Below are 23,031 nucleotides of genomic sequence, written 5' to 3'. Positions count from 1 at the left end.
TACCTATTTCCAATGAGAAAACGGGCAAATTTATGTCTTTTCGTTCACATAAAGTCAGAAAAAAACAACATATGAATCCAAATTAACATGTATTTATACTAAAGTAATACAAAAATGACTACAAAAGATTTAGAAGAGAGTCCTTTTTCGAGATTTACGATTATACAGTAAATCACTTTCACGAATCAGCCCCCAAATGTACTCATCATACTTCAAGGCATCCAGCAAGGTCTTGATGCTGTTGTAATCCTCTTTGAGGTGCACCGAGTGAGCCAGGGGAAGAGACGGGTACTTGTTACCATTATGGAGCAGCATGGCTTTGAGGCTCCTGGATGAGCTGTCAATGAAGAGGCGCCACTCATTCTGGTTACAGGCGATTCCGATTGCCTCGAACAGACTGGTCACATTGTGGCAGAAGCAGAGCCCATATTGATGGGTGAAGAAGCTGGAAAAAGGTGACGCTTCCTCTGATCTGCGACTTGCACACTTTAATCCAACAAGTTCCACTGCTTGAGCCTAGACGTCAAAAGCTCGGCATTGGACTTGGTGAGACCAAGATCTCTAATCAAGTCATTGAGGTCTTTTTGGTTGGGGTAGCATAGGTTTCTCTCCTCAGCTCCACCTCTGAAATTGTCATCTGGATCTACAACGTCTTCCTCACTCTCTGACTTGCTGCTCTCTTCTAAAGACGGCTGCTCTCTCTCCGGAGGAGTGGGTACGGGGAGCTCATGGCAGTGTGGCACCGGGGCGATGGATGAAGGAAGGTCCGGATACGTGATAGCAGGTGCGTTCTTGCCAGTCCGACATTTGGAAGGGTCCACCATGCAGAAGTAGCAGTTGCTTGAGTGGTCAGTGGGTTCCTGCAAAATTCTTGGGATAGCAAACTTCATGGCTCTCTTTTCCCCTCTGTACCATCCTACAAAAATACATTTATTTCAACCATGACTAATGTGTAAGAGATTCTCATCACATTTTTCATATATGATATATTTTTTCAATAACATTGAAAATTGTAAAACATAAAAAAAATATATTTTTACACATTTTATAACATAAAATTCCGAGCAACAATTGTTACCTTCCAGAGTTTTTTTGCAGTGCTCGCAGGTGAAATGAGGTGCCCAGGGTTTGTCTTGATCCCCGACAGGCATGCCGAAATATGCCTTGTAGGCCTCACACATCTTAGCAGATGCTTCCACGGAGTACTTTTCACGCAGACATAGCAAAATGCGTCTGCCGGATGCTTGCAGCCTCTTGATGCCATCTCAGAAAAATGCAGATATGTATCCACTTAGGCAGCTGGAACTAAACCAAACTGGTGGGCTTAAGGCCCCTGTATTTATACTACTATTTATATTACTGGAAAGTTCTAGAAAGTTCTAGAAGTTACTCAAAGTTTACGCAGCACTGAATCTATCTGGAATGTTCTGGAGAATAGGTAAATTTAAAAATATCACTGTCCTGTCACAAAAGCAAAGTTTTGGGGAATAATAGCCATTTTCTTTACTTTTGAGGCATAAGCAATTAGGAAATAACACTTAACACCCAGGAACCAAATAACGGTGTTATTTATTGTAAATTGTTAGTTTTTCTTTACACCCCCCCCCCCACCCGACACATCAAAATCTGTAGCTAAAAATAAAATGTGTTTTGTGATGGGTCAGAGAAAACTAGTTTAGAGAGTTTAGAGTTTACTTTATTGTGCAGCCATGGCTGAAAATATATCTTTGGTCTCGACAAAACACAAACAATTACATTCACTACACACAAAAGCAAATACATTCCAGTTATAGGCCATACAATACAACATGCATTATCTACTAGGCAAAAAGAAAAAAATCCTTCTTGTTGAGCCCTAACCGTGAGTATTCAACTCCTGTGGCAATGTTCCCCTTAAGCTGCTTCTCAGAGCAGAAGGCAGACTCAAATATTTGAGGAAGAAACCTAGAGATTTCTTGAATCAGAAGTAAATGAGTGGACAGCATTTCAGCTGTAGTCCATCCGTATGTCCATTGATTTTCAGTATGAAATTAAAGCTGTGAGAAACCTTGTGTGGAAAAACACAGCACTGATTAACTCGCAAGAAAAGCATAGCTTCCTAGGACCATACAGAGATTTCAGAGATAAAATGTTGTTTATCTTATTTAATTTACAATCATTTTTATTAGGCAGTTTAAAATAACTAGTAAGGACTAATGACAGCTACATTTATATAGAGTCAACAGTATATAAAACTGCATTTCACAGATAAGACAACAAATCTTAAGTTCTGCCTTCAGAAACTTATTGTGAGTTATTAATGGAAAAAAATAACTGGATACAAATATTAAAAATGTCTATTTAAAGGTGCACTCAGTAACTTTTGTCTTTGTGTCATCTTGGACTTACACTGACACCTAGCGGCTTGGATGCAGCATCATTTAAAATCAATAGTTTTCAATTTCAGATGCCATTGTAGAAATGTAGTATTCACAGTCAGCCATGATTACTTAAATCAATGAGTGAAAGTTTCAAATAACAGGATGGTTACTGAGATTGAGCGAGTAGAATTCGGCTGGTCATTTGATTCTAACATGGCAGCCCCCATGTGCAGACCCTCTCCATGTAGAATAAAACAGCTTTTATAAGGTTACTGATATGACTGTCTTCATTTTAATGTGAGTGGTCATGATTTTCCACATATATTGATAATATACAATTTAGAAGTTAAACTTTTTTAATGAGAAAAAACAACTGAGTGCACCTTTAAGGTCTAAAATCAACAAATTGCTTTACATTACTATTATTGCATTACTTTAAAACATATGGCTGAATCTTGGGCATAAGACAGATTTGAGATTTAAATGGGAAAATAATTTGAACAATTTGTCTTGTAAAGTGAAACGTGCATGTAAAATGTTTGTCAGAATTTGCTTTGGATTTATCAAGCATGTGTCATAATAAGGTGTCTTCTGTGACAGATGAAGATTTGAAGTGGTGGGGGGAAGGGGGGTGTCATGTATCCAAGGATATGGCTTTTGGCGAGATGGAATTGTACATTTCCATAAGTGAAACAGATTGATTTTCCTAAAGTAATTTTGTAGTAAGAGGGATATTTAATAACAGTTTTATGGCTATAAGGTTTCCTCCATTTCTCCCTCGGTCTCTCTCTCTCTCTCTCTCTCTCTCACTCTCTCTCTCACACACACACACACACACACACACACACACACACACTAACATGCATTATGTTTTGATAACTTCGTCCTCTCTTAGTTTGTGTTCAGTATCTATTTGGAGAGGGCTATGCATTCTGAGGGAGAAAGCTGTAGGCAGAGAGAATGCCTTATACGCCAAGGCTAAAGAAATGTACAGAAATGTATTCTGACATCTTCAGTGATATCAATGTCATACTCACATTTGTGTGTGTGTGTGTGTGTGTGTGCGTGTGTGTTTGTGCTTGCATGCATGCCTCTTTCAGTCAAAGGTTTCTGCACTGGATTATGAGGGCCAAGCTCTGTTGCCATGGTGACCAGCCAGGTTAATGGTTCTTTGCTGTGTGTTCATGAGCGTTTGTGTATGGGTGTGTGTGTTTGATCTCATATGTTAGTGTTTGCATGTGTCTGTTCATTGGGTGTGAATGGTGTGGTTTCTGTGTTTTGGTGTGTTTGTATAACAGTTTAAATGTTGCAGAGACCTGATACTGCTTTTCAAAAGACTGGTTTAAAGAAACAGCTGAGACACAGATGTACACGCACATCAGCATTGCAGCAGTGAAAGACACTACAGTTTCCTGTCCATGTTTGTAATTCTTGTGCAAAATTCAATATAGATAGACAGTTGTATACAGTATACTGTATATATGGAAGGATGGATGGATGGATGGATGGGTGGGTGGATGGATGGATGGATGGATAGATAGAGCATACTGGTGTATCATGAAGGGAAATGTCTCTGTGTTTTATTTGTTGCTGGATCGATGAGTGATGGTGCTTTGATTACATTATCTTCAGAGGTCTATTCCCATTCAAACCATTGTGCATTTACACTGTCTAAAACATCATACATTCTCATAGATCAGAGAGAGCCTAATTTAATTTAGCAAACCCAATCTAAATCAATGCAGTTCGCTCTCAACTCCACAGCCAAGTGAAATACAATGTATTTCTAAGTGCATTAGATAATGGAGTAGTAATTTCAGGAGGAGAGCTGTGTTTATGGGGCGAACTTAAATCCAATGCACACTTTAGTGAGGTTTTGATTTGTGTATGTTTGTGGGGCTTCCCAGAGTTCTTTCATCAGGCTTCTCGTGGCTGTTTTTCCTGCATTCGCACCAGGGAACCCCCCCCCCATTGTATCATTGCATTAGGAAGTGTTTTTTAAGAGTGTTAATTTGGGTGGATTTTATCTAGTTTCTGAAGTGATGGAGAGAGCAAATATCTCTTGTGTAATGCAGTCCCAGATCTTTAAGTGTGAGGTTTCATAATTGAATTTGTTCGGGTGATCTTTTTGTGTCTGGGTCCATTCATTGAGATTGAAATTTAGGGCTTTGTGTGCATGTGTGTTTTTGTGTGTGTCGTCTCCACATGCCCAAATAGAAAGCCTTCTTCTCAGATTAGGAAGTCATTTTGGCTCTCAGAGAAGATTAGATGAAAGGCATGAAGTGAAGGCAGAGAAAGAGGAGGATGAAAATAATAAAGAGAGAATCTCTACCTTTCTAAAATGGATAGATAACCCAGATCAGAGCCTAATGGAGTTAGTAGGAAAGGATCAGATGCTTTTGTGTGCTTGTGTGTGTGTGTGTGTGTGTGTGTGTGCTGTCCTTTTTTCCAATAGGCTGAGTTTAGCAGTAGGTGCAAGCTTCATTTTAAATGGTAGAGAAGAGAAAATGATAGAAAACGCAGCATGTGTGCGGACCTGGAGTTGCTGCGATCTCGCAGTGTCTCAGTGGGGTTGGATACAGATGCTTTTGGCACTTTTACAGAGCATTCTGCTAGTCGTAGTTAAAGTAAAAGCTTTTATCATAAGTAACTTGAAGATTGCAAGTAGAATGTGCAGTATTGTTTTGCAAAGAAAAAGAGACCGTTGGAAAAGTGTCAAATGATAAATGTTTAGTGACAGTTTACTTGAAGCCATAATGCTTGATATTCTCAATGCATTATATCTTTTCTATATTTTAAATATATATATATATATATATATATATATATATATATATATATATATATATATATATATATATATATATTTTTTTTTTTTTTTTTTTTTTACCACAGTTACTATAATGCAATTTAATATGTTGCACAGTCAATAAATAGGATACAAAATAGATCTTGAAAATGAAAAAATAAGGTCTCCCTTTTTTTTTTTTTTTTAACAAAGTTTCAGTGCAGTGGGATGCTTAACCTTCAGAAAATGCCCTTAGGAGGTCAAACTAAATATTAAATATGGTGTTTTATTTTACATTTATTTTATATGAGGTTTGCAATTTTTGCAGCCCTGTTAACAAAATTTGGGACTGAATATAGTTTAAAACCCTTATATGCAGTAGTGTAGTCTAGGGCATAAGCAGGCATATGCTGTATGCCCACCTATCTTTCTTGGGATTTTGCGTATACCTACCTGAAATAAGTGATACGTATGGCCGTCAGAACAACGAGTAGTCTTTTTCAGTCTACTAACGCGATGCTGCGGCACTATTGAGTGAATTGTGTGTGTGTGTGTGTGTGTATATATATATACTGTATATATATATATATATATATATATATATATATATATATATATATATATAGCAATATCACATGAGCAAGAGTGCGATATGGCCCTACATCTGATTGCCTGTGGCCGAATCACAGCAGTGCTGATTTAGGGCCATATCGCACGATTGCGAGTGTGATTTTGCTTATATACAACAGTTCAATGAACAAGTAAACTAAAAAAAAATTGGAAAAACTGAGTACGGTCATAAAAATGCATTTGTGCATGGAACTACTTTCTTACGCGACGGATCAAAATCTGAAGTTGCTGGTTCAAACCAAATGATGCGTCCAAGCCTTCGTTAGTAATTCAAAAATGTCACTTCAGAAATAGTATCACAGCTTGTGTTGTTTCTAACAAGTTATTGGATAAACAAGGATGGATGTGTGTGTGTGTGTGTGTGTGTGTGTGAGAGAGAGAGAGAGAGAGAGCGTGTGCGATCACCTGTTGCCACACCCAAGCAGAGATGCTGTTAGCTTTCTCAGTGGAAAAATAGCCATCCAAGCAGGGGTATTTCTTCCTATTTCACGGTAGCCGGTGCGTAAGAGTCTTTCACTATAGAAACCGCAATCTCCTCCACCATTTTCAACAGCAGGTCCACTCCAATGTGGAAAGTCCGGTAAGAGGTAAGCGCCTTAAGTTGTGTAATTAATCAGTCTGTTGTGTCTCTCAGCTGTGATAAGCCTTAATGCTGATGTTGTTCGTTTAAAGCCATTTAAAGCTATGTCCTAGCTTTAGTAGTGCAGTAGTAATAAGAGCGATCTCGTAGTGCTGTTGTATGTAAACACTGGCTGACGCGGATTCACTTCACATCATCTAACTGGCTAATATTACACACAAAAATGATCTTTTGCCACCACCACCACATAAAAAATACATGTAAAATGACACACATACAGTAGCTCTTAACACATATGCACTGCTCTTACACTTTAGTTTAGAATGGCACGAACACAAGCGGAGTGATACACACAGTGAAGCGTCCAAGTGCTGATAGTGTGAGACCATCAGTGCTCATGGAACATCTCTCGTCCAATCAGATTCGAGGACCGGAACTAACTGTTGTGTGTATATATATATATATATATATATATATATATATATATATATATATATATATATATATACACACTGGTTTCGGAATGAAATTGGTACTTTAATTCACCAAAGTGGCATTGAACTGATCGCAAAGTATAGTCAGGACATTACTGATGTAAAAAAACAGCACCATCACTATTTGAAAAAAGTTATTTTTGATCAAATCTAGACAGGCCCCATTTCTAGCAGCCATCACTCCAACACCTTATCCTTGAGTAATCATGCTAAATTGCTAATTTGGTACTAGAAAATCACTTGCCTTTATATCAAACACAGTTTAAAGCTATTTGGTTCGTTAAATGAAGCTTAACATTGTCTTTGTGTTTGTTTTTGAGCTGCCACAGTATACAATATACTGACATGTCTTAAGGTCAATATTAGGTCGAAAATGGCAAAAAAGTAGCAGCTTTCTTTATAAACTCGTCAGTCAATCATTGTTTTGAGGAATGAAGGCTATACAATGCTTGAAATTGTAAAAAAAAAACTGAAGATTTCATACAAAGGTGTACATTACAGTCTTCAAAGACAAAGGACAACTGGCTCTAACAAGGACAGAAAGAGATGTGGAAGGACAGATGTACAACTAAACAAGAGGATAAGTACATCAGAATCTCTAGTTTGAGAAATAGACGCCTCACGTGTCCTCAGCTGACAGCTTCATTGAATTCTACCGACTCAACACCAGTTTTATGTACAACAGTAAAGAGAAGACTCAGGGGTGCAGGCCTTATGGCCTTATATCTTTCATAAATTCACGGTATGACCACCTCATCAGACACTATTACACCACTGCTTATATGTGTGATTTCATCATTTTCTAGCATTAAATCATAAACAAAATAAAATAAAATAAAAAAAAACATTAATGAAATCCTCAGTTTAAAACTTTAATAAAGCATTCTAAGTTTAGTGTTTCCCTCAGGATTTTGTGAGACTGTGGTAGGTGAACCTCGTACCCTCTAGGGTGGTCCGGGGGCATGTTCCCCCGTAAGACAATTTTGTACATTTTAAAGTTAAATGCATCAATCTGGTGCACTTTGAGAGCAAAATTAAGAGGTTATATCTATGAAGAACTTTGTGCTCTTGTAAACAATTTTGTGCTCTAGTAGTAATTTAATCATAAACACATTGGTTGTATAGATATGAATGGTGATGACACGGTAAAAAGTCACACCCACAAAGCATAAACGAGACGGAGTTTAACGCAGTTCACAAATGGTCAAAACACAAAATCGACTAGAGCATACATCTGAGCCAAGGTTCGACATTAAGCATTGTCATGTGCTTGTACTCCGGACAAGTAAATTGGTCATTCACTTGTAAGAGTAAAAAAGTTATTTGTCTGTAGAGAAAAAAGGACATTTAAGTTACTTGCTCAAGTGTCATGTCAAAGTTATATTTTTTAAAATAATGACCAATGCCCAACCTAATAGTGTACCTATGCTATCAACTCAATTCTCTGCAACAGAAATGTAAACTGCACGGGGTAGGGGAGGAGGCTATTGTCATATGATAAATATTTTATGTCATTTATGGTAGTTAAATAAAGAAAAGCCTCCATCGCCACCATTAACAGCAGTTATGCTCATAGTTCTATGGAATGAGATCTACATTTTCATCATGTTATTGCAGCAAGATCTACCCTGCACAATAAAGGATATACATTATCACAATACCAAAATTTCAAAATCGGTAGTGAAATTTGACGATTCTCAATACCAGCTTCAAAACCACAAGAAATAATAAAACTAAATAATATGTTAATTATGGAAAAATGGTTTCAAGTTCTCAAGTAATTATTCAAGACTAGTAAACAGTCAGTAATAAAATATCAATAAAACAGCAATGAGTAGAAGTAGATTAAAAATAATTTAACAAAAAATACAAATTCAGAAAATTCAGTGCTTTTTTAACAGCTCTAAATGTTTTTAACAGCAGTAGGCTATAAAGTATTCAAGTAAACATTCAGAATGAAATGCAACATAAAAGTACTACTGGACTTTACTGTATGATTATAATACATTAATACTTTTTAAAGCTACTAAAGTTATTCAGTCAAGAGCAGATAGTGTGTTCTCGTTTTCTTGTTATGGTTGTTTGATTATTATAATACATACTAGACAGCAGCAGGTCTATTAGCTTACATTTATACTTACAAGTCCGACATTTTAATACAAATCTGCTTTTTTCTCCACTGTTCACGTTCACTTTAGACATCACTCTCTGTGTTTACATAAATACCTCACCAAGACGGGCATTTTGGCGTAATTTTGAAATGTATTTTCAGCACACACACATACGCCTCCTGTCAATCAAACAGGGCGCAGCTGTTACTAGATCGATAGCGAATTATACAATTACGTGCGCTTGATTACTTTCAACAGCAGAATAAGAATATGTACTTTCTAATAAGTGACACTGGCCTAGGCTATCACTAATATAGCTTGTTATTTTTTTGTTATTGACGTTTACTTGCCCCTTCAAAAATCCACTTGTCCCGGACAATCGTTAATGTCGAGCCCTGTGAGCCATCAAAGACATGAAGCAAAAGTGGTTACCTGTGTTGAAACTGCTCCTCAGATGTTGAAATAAGTTACATTGTCAGAGCCGTTAGATAATTGGTTCCAGTGTGTGTGTGTGTGATCATGTGCATGTATGATTTTTTTCTACATTTTCCTCATTAAAATCACTTGAAAGGGTTACTTTAAGTTTAAACACTTTAAAAAAAGCTTTAAATACAACAAAAAGCTTTAAATAGAACGAACAAATCAACAGAAATTATACATCCAGAACACATGCTATGACTTTCTCTCCTTTTGCACTGCTCTTGAGTTTGCATCCCTGTGTTAATAGACTCACATTTAAAAAAAAAAAAAAACTTTGGTAACAGTAAAAACTTTGGTTGAATGAGCTTGATATATGCAGTCAGCACTACAATTTGTGTAAACACTGAGAAAATGGAATGAGAGTATTTATTTTTCTTCTCATGATGCTGAAGAAATTGCCCAGATTATATTTTTATGTAATTAAAACTATTTTTTCATGCCACACAATCATTTTGTTCAGCTAACATAAAATAGTTCAGCTAACATAATAATAGTGCCAATATGAAGAACATCACTGGACCCTTTCTAGATCCCCTTCAATTTGCTTAACGAGCAAACAGGTCTGTGGATGATGCAGTCAACATGGGATTGCATCATATCCTGCAACATCTGGAGAGACCAGGGACATATGCAAGGATCCTTTTTGTGGACTTCAGTTCGGCATTCAACACCATCATCCCAGCTATTCTCCGGACTAAATTACACCAACTCTCTGTTCCCATGTCTATCTGTCAGTGGATTACCAGCTTTCTGACGGACAGGCAGCAGCTTGTGAGACAGAGAAAACTCACTTCCAGCACCTGTACAATCAGCACTGGTGCCCCCCAGGGATGTGTGCTCTCCCCACTACTCTTCTCCCTCTACACCAATGACTGCATCGCCAAGGACCCCTCTGTCAAACTCCTGAAGTTTGCAGATGACACCACTGTCATCGGCCTCATCCGAGATGACGATGAGTCTGCATACAGAAGGGAGGTTAAACAGCTGGCTGTCTGGTGCAGTCAAAACACCCTTGAGCTGAACACGCTCAAAACGGTGGAGATGATTGTGGATGTTAGGAGAAACACCCCAACACTGACCCCCCTCACCATTCTAAACAGCAGTGGAGTCATTCAGGTTCCTGGGCACTACCATCTCACAGAACCTGAAGTGGGAGACCCACATTGACTCCATTGTGAAAAAGGCCCAGCAGAGGTTGTACTTCCTTCACCAGCTGAGGAAATTCAACCTGCCATAGGCGCTGCTGATACAGTTCTACTCAGCAGTCAACAAAGGACAGTTTGGACTGCTGAGAGGATTATTGGTTGCCCCCTGCCCCCCCTTCAAGAACTATACACTTCCAGAGAGAGGAAAAAGGCTGGAAAAATCACTCTGGACCCCACTCACCCTGGCCACTACCTTTTTGAACTGTTGCCTGCTGGCCGACGCTTCAGAGCTCTGAGCACCAGAACCGTCAGGTACAGGAACAGTTTTTTACCTCAGGCGATCCATCTCATGAACAATTAAAACTGCCCCATTGAGCAATAACTATGTGCAATACACAGTTTAGTCTTTCTTATATTTATCCAACACATCCAACCTCTTCTGCCATTTCATTACTCTGAAAAAAACAAAAAAAACATTTGCACTGTACATAACAGATTTGTATCTACACTGTACATAACAGATTGTATTAGATTTGCACTACCCATGTGTATGTGTGTATGTATGTATGTGTGTGTCTGTACGTACGTGTATAATTATTTTTTATTTTTTATTATTATCTATGTCTTGCTGCTGTTTTTGTATTGTTTTTGTATTGTTGTACACTGGAAGCTCCTGTCACCAAGACAAATTCCTTGTATGTGTAAGCAAACTTGGCAATAAAGCTCATTCTGATTCTGATTCTGATTCTGATTATATTGCTTTAAAAAAGGTAAAGAGTCGCCAGTGCGTGGACCCTGTTCATGGAAAGTGTTATTTATTTATTTATCCCTATTCAAGCATACATCTACAGAGTATTAAACATAACACATAACAATTTAAATAACTGATGAATTGGGTGTTGATCATGTGTTTAAATGCATTGTGCAATGCAAGTGATTAAAGGTGTCCTACAAGGTATTTATAATGATTAAAAAATATTTTTTAATTCATTATGCATAAAGGCTTCAGGTTTTACAAAAGGTTCCTTTGGGTTTGACAAATAAATAGAAGGTTGTAAAAGAAACATGGGGAAAGGAAATGGATACTTTAAAGACTATCATTAAATATTATAATTAAATATCATTTTTCTAATTTGCTCATTTTCTCTCCCACTTTCTCTCATCTTATCTTTCTCTTTCAAGATCTTCCTTCCAGTCCTGTGGCCCAGTTCAGCTTCCGACCCTTGCCCCCTCCTCCTCCTCCACCCCATGCCTGCACCTGTGCCCGTCCAGCACCAGCTCCCCTTCCAGAGGTAGTGCAGAGGAGCACACTTCCCGCTCGGTGCCAACCAATGGACTCTGGAAATAAAGCTGGACAGGATGACAACGGGCAGACACAAAATACCTGGGCACTGAACAGCAACATACCACTAGAGACAAGGTGAGATACAAAGTTACACACACATTTTTGTTTTCTATCATGGTGAAGACTTTCCTTTAATTTCTGTTGTGTTGATACTGAGCTAATTATATTTTATATCAATTACCCCTAAATCTAACCCTCACACATCTTTCCTGCAATTTTAGATTTTAATTAAGACATTAATTACGATATATATTAAGCCATTTTCCTCATGGAGACCATTGGCTGGTCCCCACAATGCAGGTGATTTCAGGATTTACACAACTTGTGGAGACAATTAGTGCACACAATGTAGGCAAAACCTGACCCAATCACACGTTTAATTAGCTATTTAAATGGGGACAGACTTCTATTGGTTTAATATAAAGCTAACTATTCTTATTATAGACTAACCCTAACCTGAACCCTACACTAATAAGATAGGGAGCTAGGGAACTTTAAGGCATCATAGACACATTCCCAACGTGAAAAAGTAAGTATCTTAATTATGCTGCCTCCTCAAATATCTGATTTTGGCCAAATTCTGAGGTTGCATTGTATGTATCCTTCAGCAGGTAGTCAATCCCAGAATGCAATATGATGAGCTTGGTGGAAAAATAAATCCAAGATGGTGCACAAAGCGAGATACATTTTGATTACAAATATACTTATAATCCATTCAATAAAGAAAACTGTCAATATAAAAAGTTTAAAATGATAGAAACTGACTATTTTACCCACAATGTGTGTGTGCTATGTACACTCACTGAGCACTTTATTAGAAACACTATGGTCATAATAAAGTGCCCAACATGGTCTTTAGTGGTTGTAGACCGTCCGCCTCAAGGTTCGACGAGTTGTGCATTCTGAGATGCTATTCTGCTCACTAAAGTTTTACAGAGTGGTTCATCTGAGTTACCATAGCCTTTCTGTCAGCTCGAACCAGTCTGGCCATTCTCCGCTGACCTCTCTCATCAACAAGGTGTTTCCTTCTGCAGAACTGCCGCTCACTAGATGTTTTTTGTTTTGGGCACCATTCTGAGTAAACTCTAGAGACTATTGTGCATGAAAGTTCCAGGAGATCAGCAGTTACAGAAATACTCAGACCAGCCCATCTGGCACCAACAATCATTCCATGGTCGAAATTACTGAGAAAACATTTTCCCCAATTCTGATGGTTGATGTGAACATTAACTGAATCTCAAGACAATCATGTATCTGCATGATTTTATGCAATGTGCTGCTGCCACACGATTGGCTGATTAGATAATCACATGAATAAGTAGGTGTACAGGTCTCTTAATAAAGTGCTCATTAAGTGTACTCCTGTACTTACCAGTGTTTCCCCTAAGATTTTTTCAGCAGCGGTGCTGTTGTGCACACATCCACAAGCGCCGGACCCATATTAATGCGTGTTGGTCAAAGAATAGATTAAAACAGGGGTGTCAAACTCAATTTCAGCTTGGGCCACATCAGGGTTTATTTGTGCCCTTATAGGGCCCTTTGAAAATGTGGCACCAGCACCTGCTTTGGTAGCACCCATGCAAATAATATTACATGTTATATGCCTTGAAATGCACATTTGACAGTACTGCATTGATTTTGAGGTTGGGATGCAGATGAAAATTATGATATTAACATCTGTGGAAAAAAGGAACACCTAGTTTTTATATGGCTAAATTGAAATATTCTGACAGTGTGAATAAGTTGGGTCTTCTTTACAGATTCCTTTCATCAGGCTCCTACTAATTAAACTACAGACATGTCTTGGAATTTCTGAAGGCAAACAAAACAACTTACATTTTCCTACAATTAGAGAGCATTACAAGAATACAGATTTTAAACAGATGGAAAAAGTCATGGTTACTTGCGTAACCTCCATTCCCTGATTGAGGGAACGAGACGTTGTGTCGATGTAGTGACACTAGGGGTCACTCTTGGGAGCCCAAGACACCTCTGGTCTTTGATAAAAGGCCAATGAAAATTGGCGAGTGGAATTTGCATGCCACTCCCCCGGACATACGGGTATAAAAGGAGCTGGCGTGCAACCACTGATTCAGGTTTTATGCTGAGGAGCCGAGACAAGGTCCGGCCATTTCAGCGGGTAGTTCAGCATTGTGGCAGGAGGGACACAATGTCTCGTTCCCTCCATCAGGGAATGGAGGTTACGCAAGTAACCATGACGTTCCCTATATGTCACTCACTCGACTTCGTGTCGATGTAGTGACACTAGGGGTCCCTATACAAAACGCTGCAACTGGCTGAAATGTGTTACATGAACTGGCGGTGTGTGACGGGCAGACAACTGTGTGCCTCGTAGCCAGCGCATCAGGCCGACATGTAACCTCCCCCAACATAGTTATGAGTGTCGAATGGCCCTTTGGGGACAAGTAGACTACCCAAAAGATAGAGACAGGGTAGCCCAGTTGTGGCCTCTTTTCCCCTTCTTTTTTTTCCACTCCCTAAAAAAAAGGGAGAATATCCGACTGGGCCGACCAGGTCTAGTCGGGGGGTGTCACTCCCAAGGGGAGGACACCGCGGAGACCACACCTCGCCCAGAGAGAGAGGGGGTGATATTTAAGTGGAAAATATGTCACATGGTCTTGCCAAACTATGTCGGAAGTATGTCACGTGGAGAAGTCTCATGGTAGATTCTACCCAACGGGGGAGGAGTTACTACAAACATGGAGACTGTGGCAGAGGGGGCTCTGCCCAAGGAAGTTGCAGTTTGCCAACAGGGAAACGAATTAGCGGAAGATATACATCGCATGGGGTTACCTTACAAGGAACCACCACATGCGGAGCACCTACCCCAGAACAGGGCCCTTAGTTAGCACGTGTACTGGGCCAGCAGTGAGTCTCTCTGAAAAATCGACTGCCACAGGGCTCGGAGGAAGTCAACCAGGGAACATAGTTTGTGAACACTACTGGGAATTAATGGGGCACGTCTTCAGCTCAGAGGAGGTGAAAGGCGCTATGTGCAAGCGATACACCTGGCCGGCTATCCCGGGCTTATCCGCTTGTATTGCGTGCCACCACCCGGGATGAAACCGGTTCCATCCGAAGGTTGTAGAACCTCGCAAAGGTGTTGGGTGTTGCCCAGCCCGCTGCTCTGCAAATGTCTGTTAGAGAGGCAGCCCTGGCCAGGGCCCAGGAGGCCGCTACACCCCTGGTAGAATGGGCACGTAGCCCTACTGGGGGCGGCATGTCCTGGGCGTGATATGCCATAGCTATGGCGTCAATGAGCCAGTGGCCGATCCTCTACTTGGAGACAGCACTTCCTTTCCACTGTGCACCAAAGCAGACAAGAGCTGCTCAGAGATCCTAAAGCTCTGCGTGCGATCCAAATAGATGCATAAAGCGCACACCAGACACAACAACGACAGGGCTGGGTCTGCCTCCTCCTGGGGCAGCGCTTGCAGGTTCACCACCTGGTCCCTAAAAGGGGTCGTGGGAACCTTGGGCACATAACCCGGTCAGGGTCTCAAGATCACGTGAGAGTAGCCCGGACCGAACTCCAGAGGAGTCTGTCACGAGGAGCGTGAGGTCCTAGAACCACGTCTGGGTTGGCCAGTAGGGTGCTACCAGGACAACCTGCTCCTCATTCTCCCTGACCTTGCACAGAGTCTGTGCAAGTAGGCTCACTGGGGGAAATGCATATTTGTGCAGGCCAGGGGGCCAGCTGTGTGCCAGCGCATCTATGCCGAGAGATACCTCGGTCAGGGCGTACCAGAGTGGGCAGTGGGAGGATTCTTGGGAGGCGAACAGGTCTACCTGTGCCTGTCCAAATCAACTCCAGATCAGCTGGACCACATGTGGGTAGAGTCTCCACTCTCCCCTGAGGGTAACCTGCCATGACAGCGCATCCGCTGCAGTGTTGAGGTCGCCCGGGATGTGAGTGGCTCGCAGCGACTTGAGGTGCTGCTGACTACAGAGGAGGAGACGGCGGGCGAGTTGTGACATACAACGAGAGCACAGCCCGCCTTGGCGGTTGACATATGCTACCGTTGCCGTGTTGTCTGTCCGAACTAACATGTGCTTGCCCTGGATCAATGGCCGGAACCTCCGCAGGGCGAGCAGAATTACCAGCAACTCGAGGCAGTTGATGTGCCAACCCAGCCGCGGGCCCGTCCATAAGCCGGCGGCTGCATGCCCATTGCAAATAGTGCCCCAGCCCGTTTTGGAGGCATCTGTCGTGACCACGACGCGCCTGGAGACCTGCTCTAGGGGAACGCCTGCCCGTAGAAACGTGAGGTCGGTCCAAGGGCTGAAAAGGCGGTTACAGACCGGCGTGATAACCACACTATGTGTCCCGCAGCGCCATGCCCATCTCGGGACTCGAGTCTGAAGCCAGTGCTGAAGCGATATCATATGCATCAACCCGAGCAGGGTGGCCACTGCTGAGGATGCCATATGCCCCAGGAGCCTCTGAAAGAGTTTCAGTGGAACCGCTGTTTTCTGTTTGAACGCCTTCAAACAGGTCAGCACCGATTGTATGCGCTCGTTCGTGAGGCGCGCTGTCAATGAGACTGAGTCCAACTCCAAACCGAGAAAAGAGATGCTCTTAACCGGGAGGAGCTTGCTCTTTACCCAGTTGACCCGAAGCCGTAATCGGCTGAGGTGCGAGAGCACCAAGTCCCTGTGTGCACACAACATGTCCCGAGAGTGAGCTAGGATTAGCCAATCATCGAGATAGTTGAGAATGCGAATGACCTTCGTGAAGACGCAAGGGGACAAGGCCAGACCGAAAGGAAGGACCTTGTACTGATACGTCCGACCCTCGAATGTAAACCGGAGGAAGGGTCTGTGTCGAGGTATAATCGAGACGTGAAAGTACACGTCCTTCAGATCTACTGCCGCGAATCAATCTTCATGCCGGACGCTCGCCAGAATGCGTTTTTGCATCAGCATCTTGAACAGGAGTCTGTGTAAAGCCCATTTCAGTACTCGCAGGTCCAAGATTGGCCGCAACCCACCGCCTTTTTTCGGTGAAGTAGGGGCTGTAAAACTCCTTCTTCATCTCAGCCGGAGGGACAGGTTCTATCGCACCCTTCCATAGGAGGGTGGCGATCTCCGCGCGCATGGTAGCAGCGTTTTCGTCCTTCACCAAGGTGAACCTGGGCAGACACCTGGTGAACTGAATCGTGTAGCCGAGTCGGACAGTCCAGACCAGCCATCGCGACAGATTGGAAAGCGCAAGCCATGCATCCAAGTTCCGTGCGATCCAAGTTCCACATGAGAGGGATCAAAGGGACAACCTCGTCGGACGTACCGGCTGGTGGGGCCTCGCGGTGGGGCGGAGCTCGAGGTGCCACACCATGTCGTGGCTGTGCTGAGTCTAGGGATATTGAAGCACTTACCTTGCTCCTTGTGACCACCCTCGGAACAGCCTGGGATGGGGGAGGAAGAGGCCTGTCCTCGCAACCCGTGGAGGCTGTCACATCGGGGGCGGATGTGTGCCACAGCTGGGCATGCAGGGGCGGGGAGTCTGCCACTGTAGCGCCAGTCCTGCAAGGGTAAAAAGGTTGATGTGGTCGTGATGACGGCCGTGTACACCGGGTATTTGACCCAGGGAAGGAGGAAACCACTCTTTTGGTGAACTGTTGGGTACCGCAGCCACTTGGGCATGTGCTGAAATCAAATGAAAAGGCAACAAAAGATTCTCCACCCAGCCCTCCACCGGGGGATGGAGTGGTATTCCTACCAGCTCCAACGCAGTGGGTTTTGTTGACCCTGGGTCGCCCGTCTCAGGGGCGCTTTGAAGCCCTTCGTGGGTTCTTAGTGGCTGGCAATGAGACGGGTGGCGGTGGGGTCCACTCCGGGGCCAGGCCGAAGGGGCGGGCTGTGGCGGAGCCGGTGCAGTCACCGCTGGGGGATGCCCTTGGCGACGAGCAGATGGGTGCAGGATCTTGAGCCGCGCCAGGGCAGGATATGCCGGATAGCCTCCGTCTGCTGCTTCACCGTCGAGAACTGCTGGGCAAAGTCCTTGAAGGTGTCGCCGAATAGGCCAGCCTGGGAGATAGGGGCAGCAAGGAACCGTGTCTTGTCGGCCTCACCCATCTCGACCAGGTTGAGCCACAGGTGGTGCTCCTGGACCACTAATGTGGACATCGCCCGCCCGAGAGACCACGCCATGACCTTCGGTCGCTGAGCGCAGTTCCTGCATCAGATCTGGGGCGGAACTACCCTCGTGCAGTTCTTTTAGCACCTTGGCTTGGTGGACCTGCAGGAGAGCCATGGCGTGCAGGGCAGAGGTGGCTTGTCCAGCAGCACTGTAGGCTTTGGCCGTCAGGGACGACGTGAACCTACAGGGCTTGGACGGGAGCTTTGGGCATCTGCGCCAGGTGGCAGCGCTCTGCGGTTATAGGTGCACCGCGAGCGCCTTATCCACTGGGTGAATCGCCATATAGCCCCTGGCCGCCCCACCATCGAGGGTAGTGAGGGCGGGGGAACTGAGAAATCGGGATTGGGCAGTAAAAGGTGCCTCCCACTATTTTGTCAGCTCCTCGTGCACTTCCGGGAAGAAAGGCACTGGAGCGGGGCGTGGCTGCTTTGAGAGGCGCTGCGAGCCCAGGAACCAATCATCGAGCCGTGAGGGTTCGGGGGAGAGTGGAGGGTTCCACTCTAGCCCAATGCTCGCGGCCGCCCGGGAAAGCATGTCCGTCATTTCCGCATCAGCCTGTGACTGTGCAATTGTCCCCGAAGGGAGGAGCCCAGCTGAGGCTTCTGTGTCCAACTGGACAAGCCTGCTCTCCGATGCTGCGCTCGAGAGCTCATCAGCTTCGCGGGCTCCGAACAAGTGGTCGAACTCGCCGTGAGACGAGCCGGTGGACTCATCCGGAAGCCCGATCGGGGCAGACGAGCGTGCTGGGGAATGGGAGGTCCGTGGGGGGATACCTGGCAGAGGCGGTCCCATTGGGGTCCCCAAATCGCCCCCAGTGCTAGCCGTGCTGGCCTCATACCCGTAGGTAGAAGGAAATAGATACGATTTTTCTTAAGAAAGCAAGCCTCGCGGCTTTGCCATGGTCATGTTCTCGCAGTGAGAACATGAACCATCCACGAACGCTGTCTCCTTGTGGGTCACGCCCAGACACATGTAAGACAGTGATCGTGACTTTCTGAAGTTGAGAGGTAACGACCGCAACCAGGAATAACACACAAACGAAAAGGCATCTTTAAAAAGATGCGTCTTTAAAAAGACGTTCCGTGTGTGCCGCTCTTTTAGAGAAATATAGTCTTTCAGGAAAATGTACTCTCTTTTTTCTGCCGAAGCACCCAGGGGTGTTCTCTGCAGTGCACCAGTGCAGAGGAGGGAGAAGCCGCTGAAATGCGGCATCAGATCCAGCAGATGTGAATGAACAGTCAGCTCAGTAACATCAACTGTTCGGCTCCAAAGAGAAAATCTGAATGAGTGGTTGCACGCCAGCTCCTTTTATACCCATATGTCTGGGGGAATGGCATGCAAATACCACTCGCCAATTTTCATTGTCGAGTGAGTGACAGGGAACTGATAGCTTGGTCCATAATTATGAAAATGCACCATAGTTCTTCCATAGTATCCATAGTTTTAACAATGATATCTGTTATAGTTCATGGTAACCATAGGTAAAACCATGCATGGCTCCTCACTACCATGGTTGGTAACTATGGTTTCTTAATAAAGAACTATGGCATTTTTGTAATGAAAAACAGCAGTCTAAATACATTTAGAAATTTTTTCTATCACAACTACCATAGGTAATACAGTACAGTTACTGTTGCTGCAGTAAATCCATGGTAAAGTTTTGTAAGCATTGTGATCTGAGAATTGAAAAGCCTTCTAATTTATGTTTTCTTCTGTTTTCTTTGTCTGTGTCATTTAGAATGTGGGGGCTCTTTGTTTTGAACTAGTTTCATCACCGAGACATAAGAGTTTTGCAACAGACAATTCTGTACCGCATTCAAATGGGTTTCGCAATCCCCGCCATGCATCTCACTGATTCACAAGCGCATTTAAAATAGTCTGTTTGGTTTAGACCAGTCCGCGAATTACCGCACCTGATCTGCCCTCATGCTGCTATGATTAAGCCGTGTTGAAGCGCTGTTTCATTCCTCTTTTGAAGTGAGCAAAATGTGCTCCAGAACATACAGATGACAGAGGAATGCTAATTAATATTCACGAGGAAAGCGCTAACTGATTGTTCAGTGAAATGTTGCAATCCCCTGCCATCCTACGTTTCAGAAATGAGCTTGCAGGACACTTGAAGTGAAGCAAGTTTGATACGTGTTGTTATGCGGTTACGTCACTGTGAGTAAGTGTGTGTATTTGTTTGTGGTGGTGTCTCTTTCGCAGTGTACAAAGCGCACAGCTGACTGGGGCTGGCAAGCATTATGTTGCGTCAAGAATGTTAAAATAAACATGTGAAATCCCAACAGTGGCGCTCATAATTCAGTGGCACAGCACCACTGCAAAATTCATATGGGGAAACACTGCTTACTGTACGCTCAATAGTGTATCGCATTGTTCCTCTTGTGTCACCTGTATTGAAATCACTTGTGAGTCGAGTTTCCCATGCGCTGTACATGAGGAGCACCATTTGAATGATATGCAGAGTTGCCGCCGGTCTCTTATAAGGCAGCTACATACTGTTTGTAGGCAGGAGACAGTGAGGCAGCTCACTAGGCTGTGGAACAGACCCCACTTTATGAATCGACTTTGCAATTCAAGATGTCCCCAAAGTGAGGTTTTGTCAGATATAGTTAACTTTTGGGGATCATTTAGTTCCCATAGTACATACACACAGAGTACAGAACATACGTAGAAATGAATGTTTGTGTCTTCAAGAGAAAGATAAAATATGCGTATGTGTGTCGGGGGTAATGTGAAAGACAGATGGAACAATATGACAATGATGATGATGAAGATGAAGACTGAGAGTTGACCTACTCTTGTGAATGAGAGAAATGGAAGAGTAAATAAATGATGAAGGATAGACCTGTGCGCTTTGAGGGAGGAAATAAAGCTATCTGCTTAGGATGATTGTTTTACTCACAAACCCCAAAGATTTTGATGAAAATGAAAGCTGTGTGTGTGGGCATACAGATGAGTGTTTGTGTGTTGGTGAGCCTCTTTTATCAAGATTTCCAGGAAGGTGAATTTATTGGTAGCAGTCAGACTTTTTATTTTCAACGAGAACAAACAATCGTAGCTCAATCGCTGTGGCAAATTCTCAGGGCCAGCAAAGCCTTTTCTGCTAAATATTTTTTAATCCTTTAATTCTCATTCATCTTTTTGCCTTTGTATTTTTAATAATTTTCCACTTCTAATTAATCAAAAAAAAAATAAAAAATAAAAAAAATAAATAAAAGTTTATCAAGTAGTAGTGTGCAGCAAAGCCATTGTCTGTATTTGTATCTGTATCTGTTCATATGACAAAATGATCTGTATCTGTCTCTGTATTCGGATAGAACCGGGTGTGGGTGGGGCTTAAACCGGAAGTACGTCAAAACTAAATGACATTTTTTAGTGTTACTCTTAAATTTATAGTTTCTATTAATAAAATATGTCTTGTATATGCCTTTTCATAATAATAGCTTAATAATAATTATTATTATTATTTAAAAAAATATTATTTTATTCTTTCTTTTTTTTTTTTCTTACCATATGAAGCTGAATTTTAGGCTACATTAACTGTGGAATATGTTATGGTTTCTCCTGGTATTTCAGATATTAATATCTGCATGAAATTGAATTTTTGTTTGTCTGTGCACGTATAACAACATTATTCTGGAGGTGTCAAACAAAATGTGAAATGTCAAGCACACATTTTGCAGTGAATAATAAATACAAATTCAAACATTAAAATAAAATCAGTATAGCCTACCAACAGGTGAAAGTCCCTTAAATTTATCAGGAATTTTTACGATAGGACACCATTATTTAGTTAAATAATAATAATACTAATAATAATAATGTTAAATTTATATAGCACCTTACCAGAGTTCAAGAACACAACATTTTCAAATTTAAAGAAGAAGAAGAAAAAAAGACGGAGCATGTTTCAGTTTCCTCGTGTTACATAGGGAGGAATATTCCTAATAGATGAATACTCTATGGAATATTTAACCCTTATGGAGCATTTTAACTTTTTTTGGAATAAAGTCTTAACCAGTTAATAACCTTAATCGCTGATATGGATATAAATGTGGTCAACTTTAAGAGTCGGAAAGATGAACTCCTACGTTAAATGACTTCAGGTCAGGAATTTAACATTGTGCTCAGGTTTAGGCTATACATGAATATATGGGAATCATTACGTGTGAATTGTGTGATACATTAACATAGACATTTCAAGAAGTGGAAAGTGTATATGATGTCATGTCTTAGTTAATGTTATACTTGACAAGCTCCAGACGCGAACAATTAACGGAGACCGCAAACGTTGAGAGCGCATCTATCCGATCTGAAATCACACTGTGCACATTTTCATTCATAAGGTTTACACTTTAGAAATTTTGGCTGCACAGATTCATTCATTTGTTGTAATTTTGGATTTGTTTATTTAAAATGTCACTTTATCCTTGTGCTTTTTGGATAATCAGTCGTACAAATATTTGTTATATTATTCAGATGAATCTGTTAATCGTTGTCCCTGGGTCGCCCGTCTCAAGGGCACTTTGAAGCCTTTCACGGGTTCTGGGCGGCCGCGAGACGGGTGGCATCTGCTTCCTGCGGTGGGCTCCACGCCAGGGCCAGGCCGAAGGGGAGGGCCGCAGGGGGACGCCCTTGGCGATGAGTAGATGGGGTGCGGGATCTTGAGCCATGCCGGGGCAGGATATGCCGGCTAGCATCCGTCTACTGCTCCACTGTCAAGAACTGCTGGGCAAAGTCCTCGATGGTTTTGTCAAATAGGCCCATCTGGGAAATGGGGGCAGCAAGGAACCGTGTCTTGTTGGCCTCGCCAATCTCGACCACGTTGAGCCAAAGGTGGCTCTCCTGGACACTAGTGTGGCCATCGTCCACCCGAGAGACCGCGCCATGACCTCCGTCGCTCGGAGAGCGAGGTCGGTCACCGAGCGCAGT

General features: G+C 42.6%; 1 protein-coding gene across 3 annotated transcripts in view; it reads left to right on the top strand.

The window, feature by feature from the left end:
- The window catches only part of LOC127419502 (teneurin-1-like), a 300,512-nt gene that overhangs the window by 116,227 nt on the left and 161,254 nt on the right, over positions 1-23,031 (top strand). For all 3 annotated transcript variants that reach the window (XM_051660961.1, XM_051660952.1, XM_051660942.1), the window contains exon 4: positions 11,771-12,008. In XM_051660961.1, the coding sequence (XP_051516921.1) occupies positions 11,771-12,008 (238 nt within the window). The remainder of the gene's footprint in view (positions 1-11,770; positions 12,009-23,031) is intronic.

This window comes from Myxocyprinus asiaticus, chromosome 3 (assembly GCF_019703515.2).
Source record: "Myxocyprinus asiaticus isolate MX2 ecotype Aquarium Trade chromosome 3, UBuf_Myxa_2, whole genome shotgun sequence".
Classification (NCBI taxonomy): domain Eukaryota; kingdom Metazoa; phylum Chordata; class Actinopteri; order Cypriniformes; family Catostomidae; genus Myxocyprinus; species Myxocyprinus asiaticus.
Note: the sequence above shows the minus strand (reverse complement) of the source record. Positions and strands in the feature narration are given on the sequence as shown.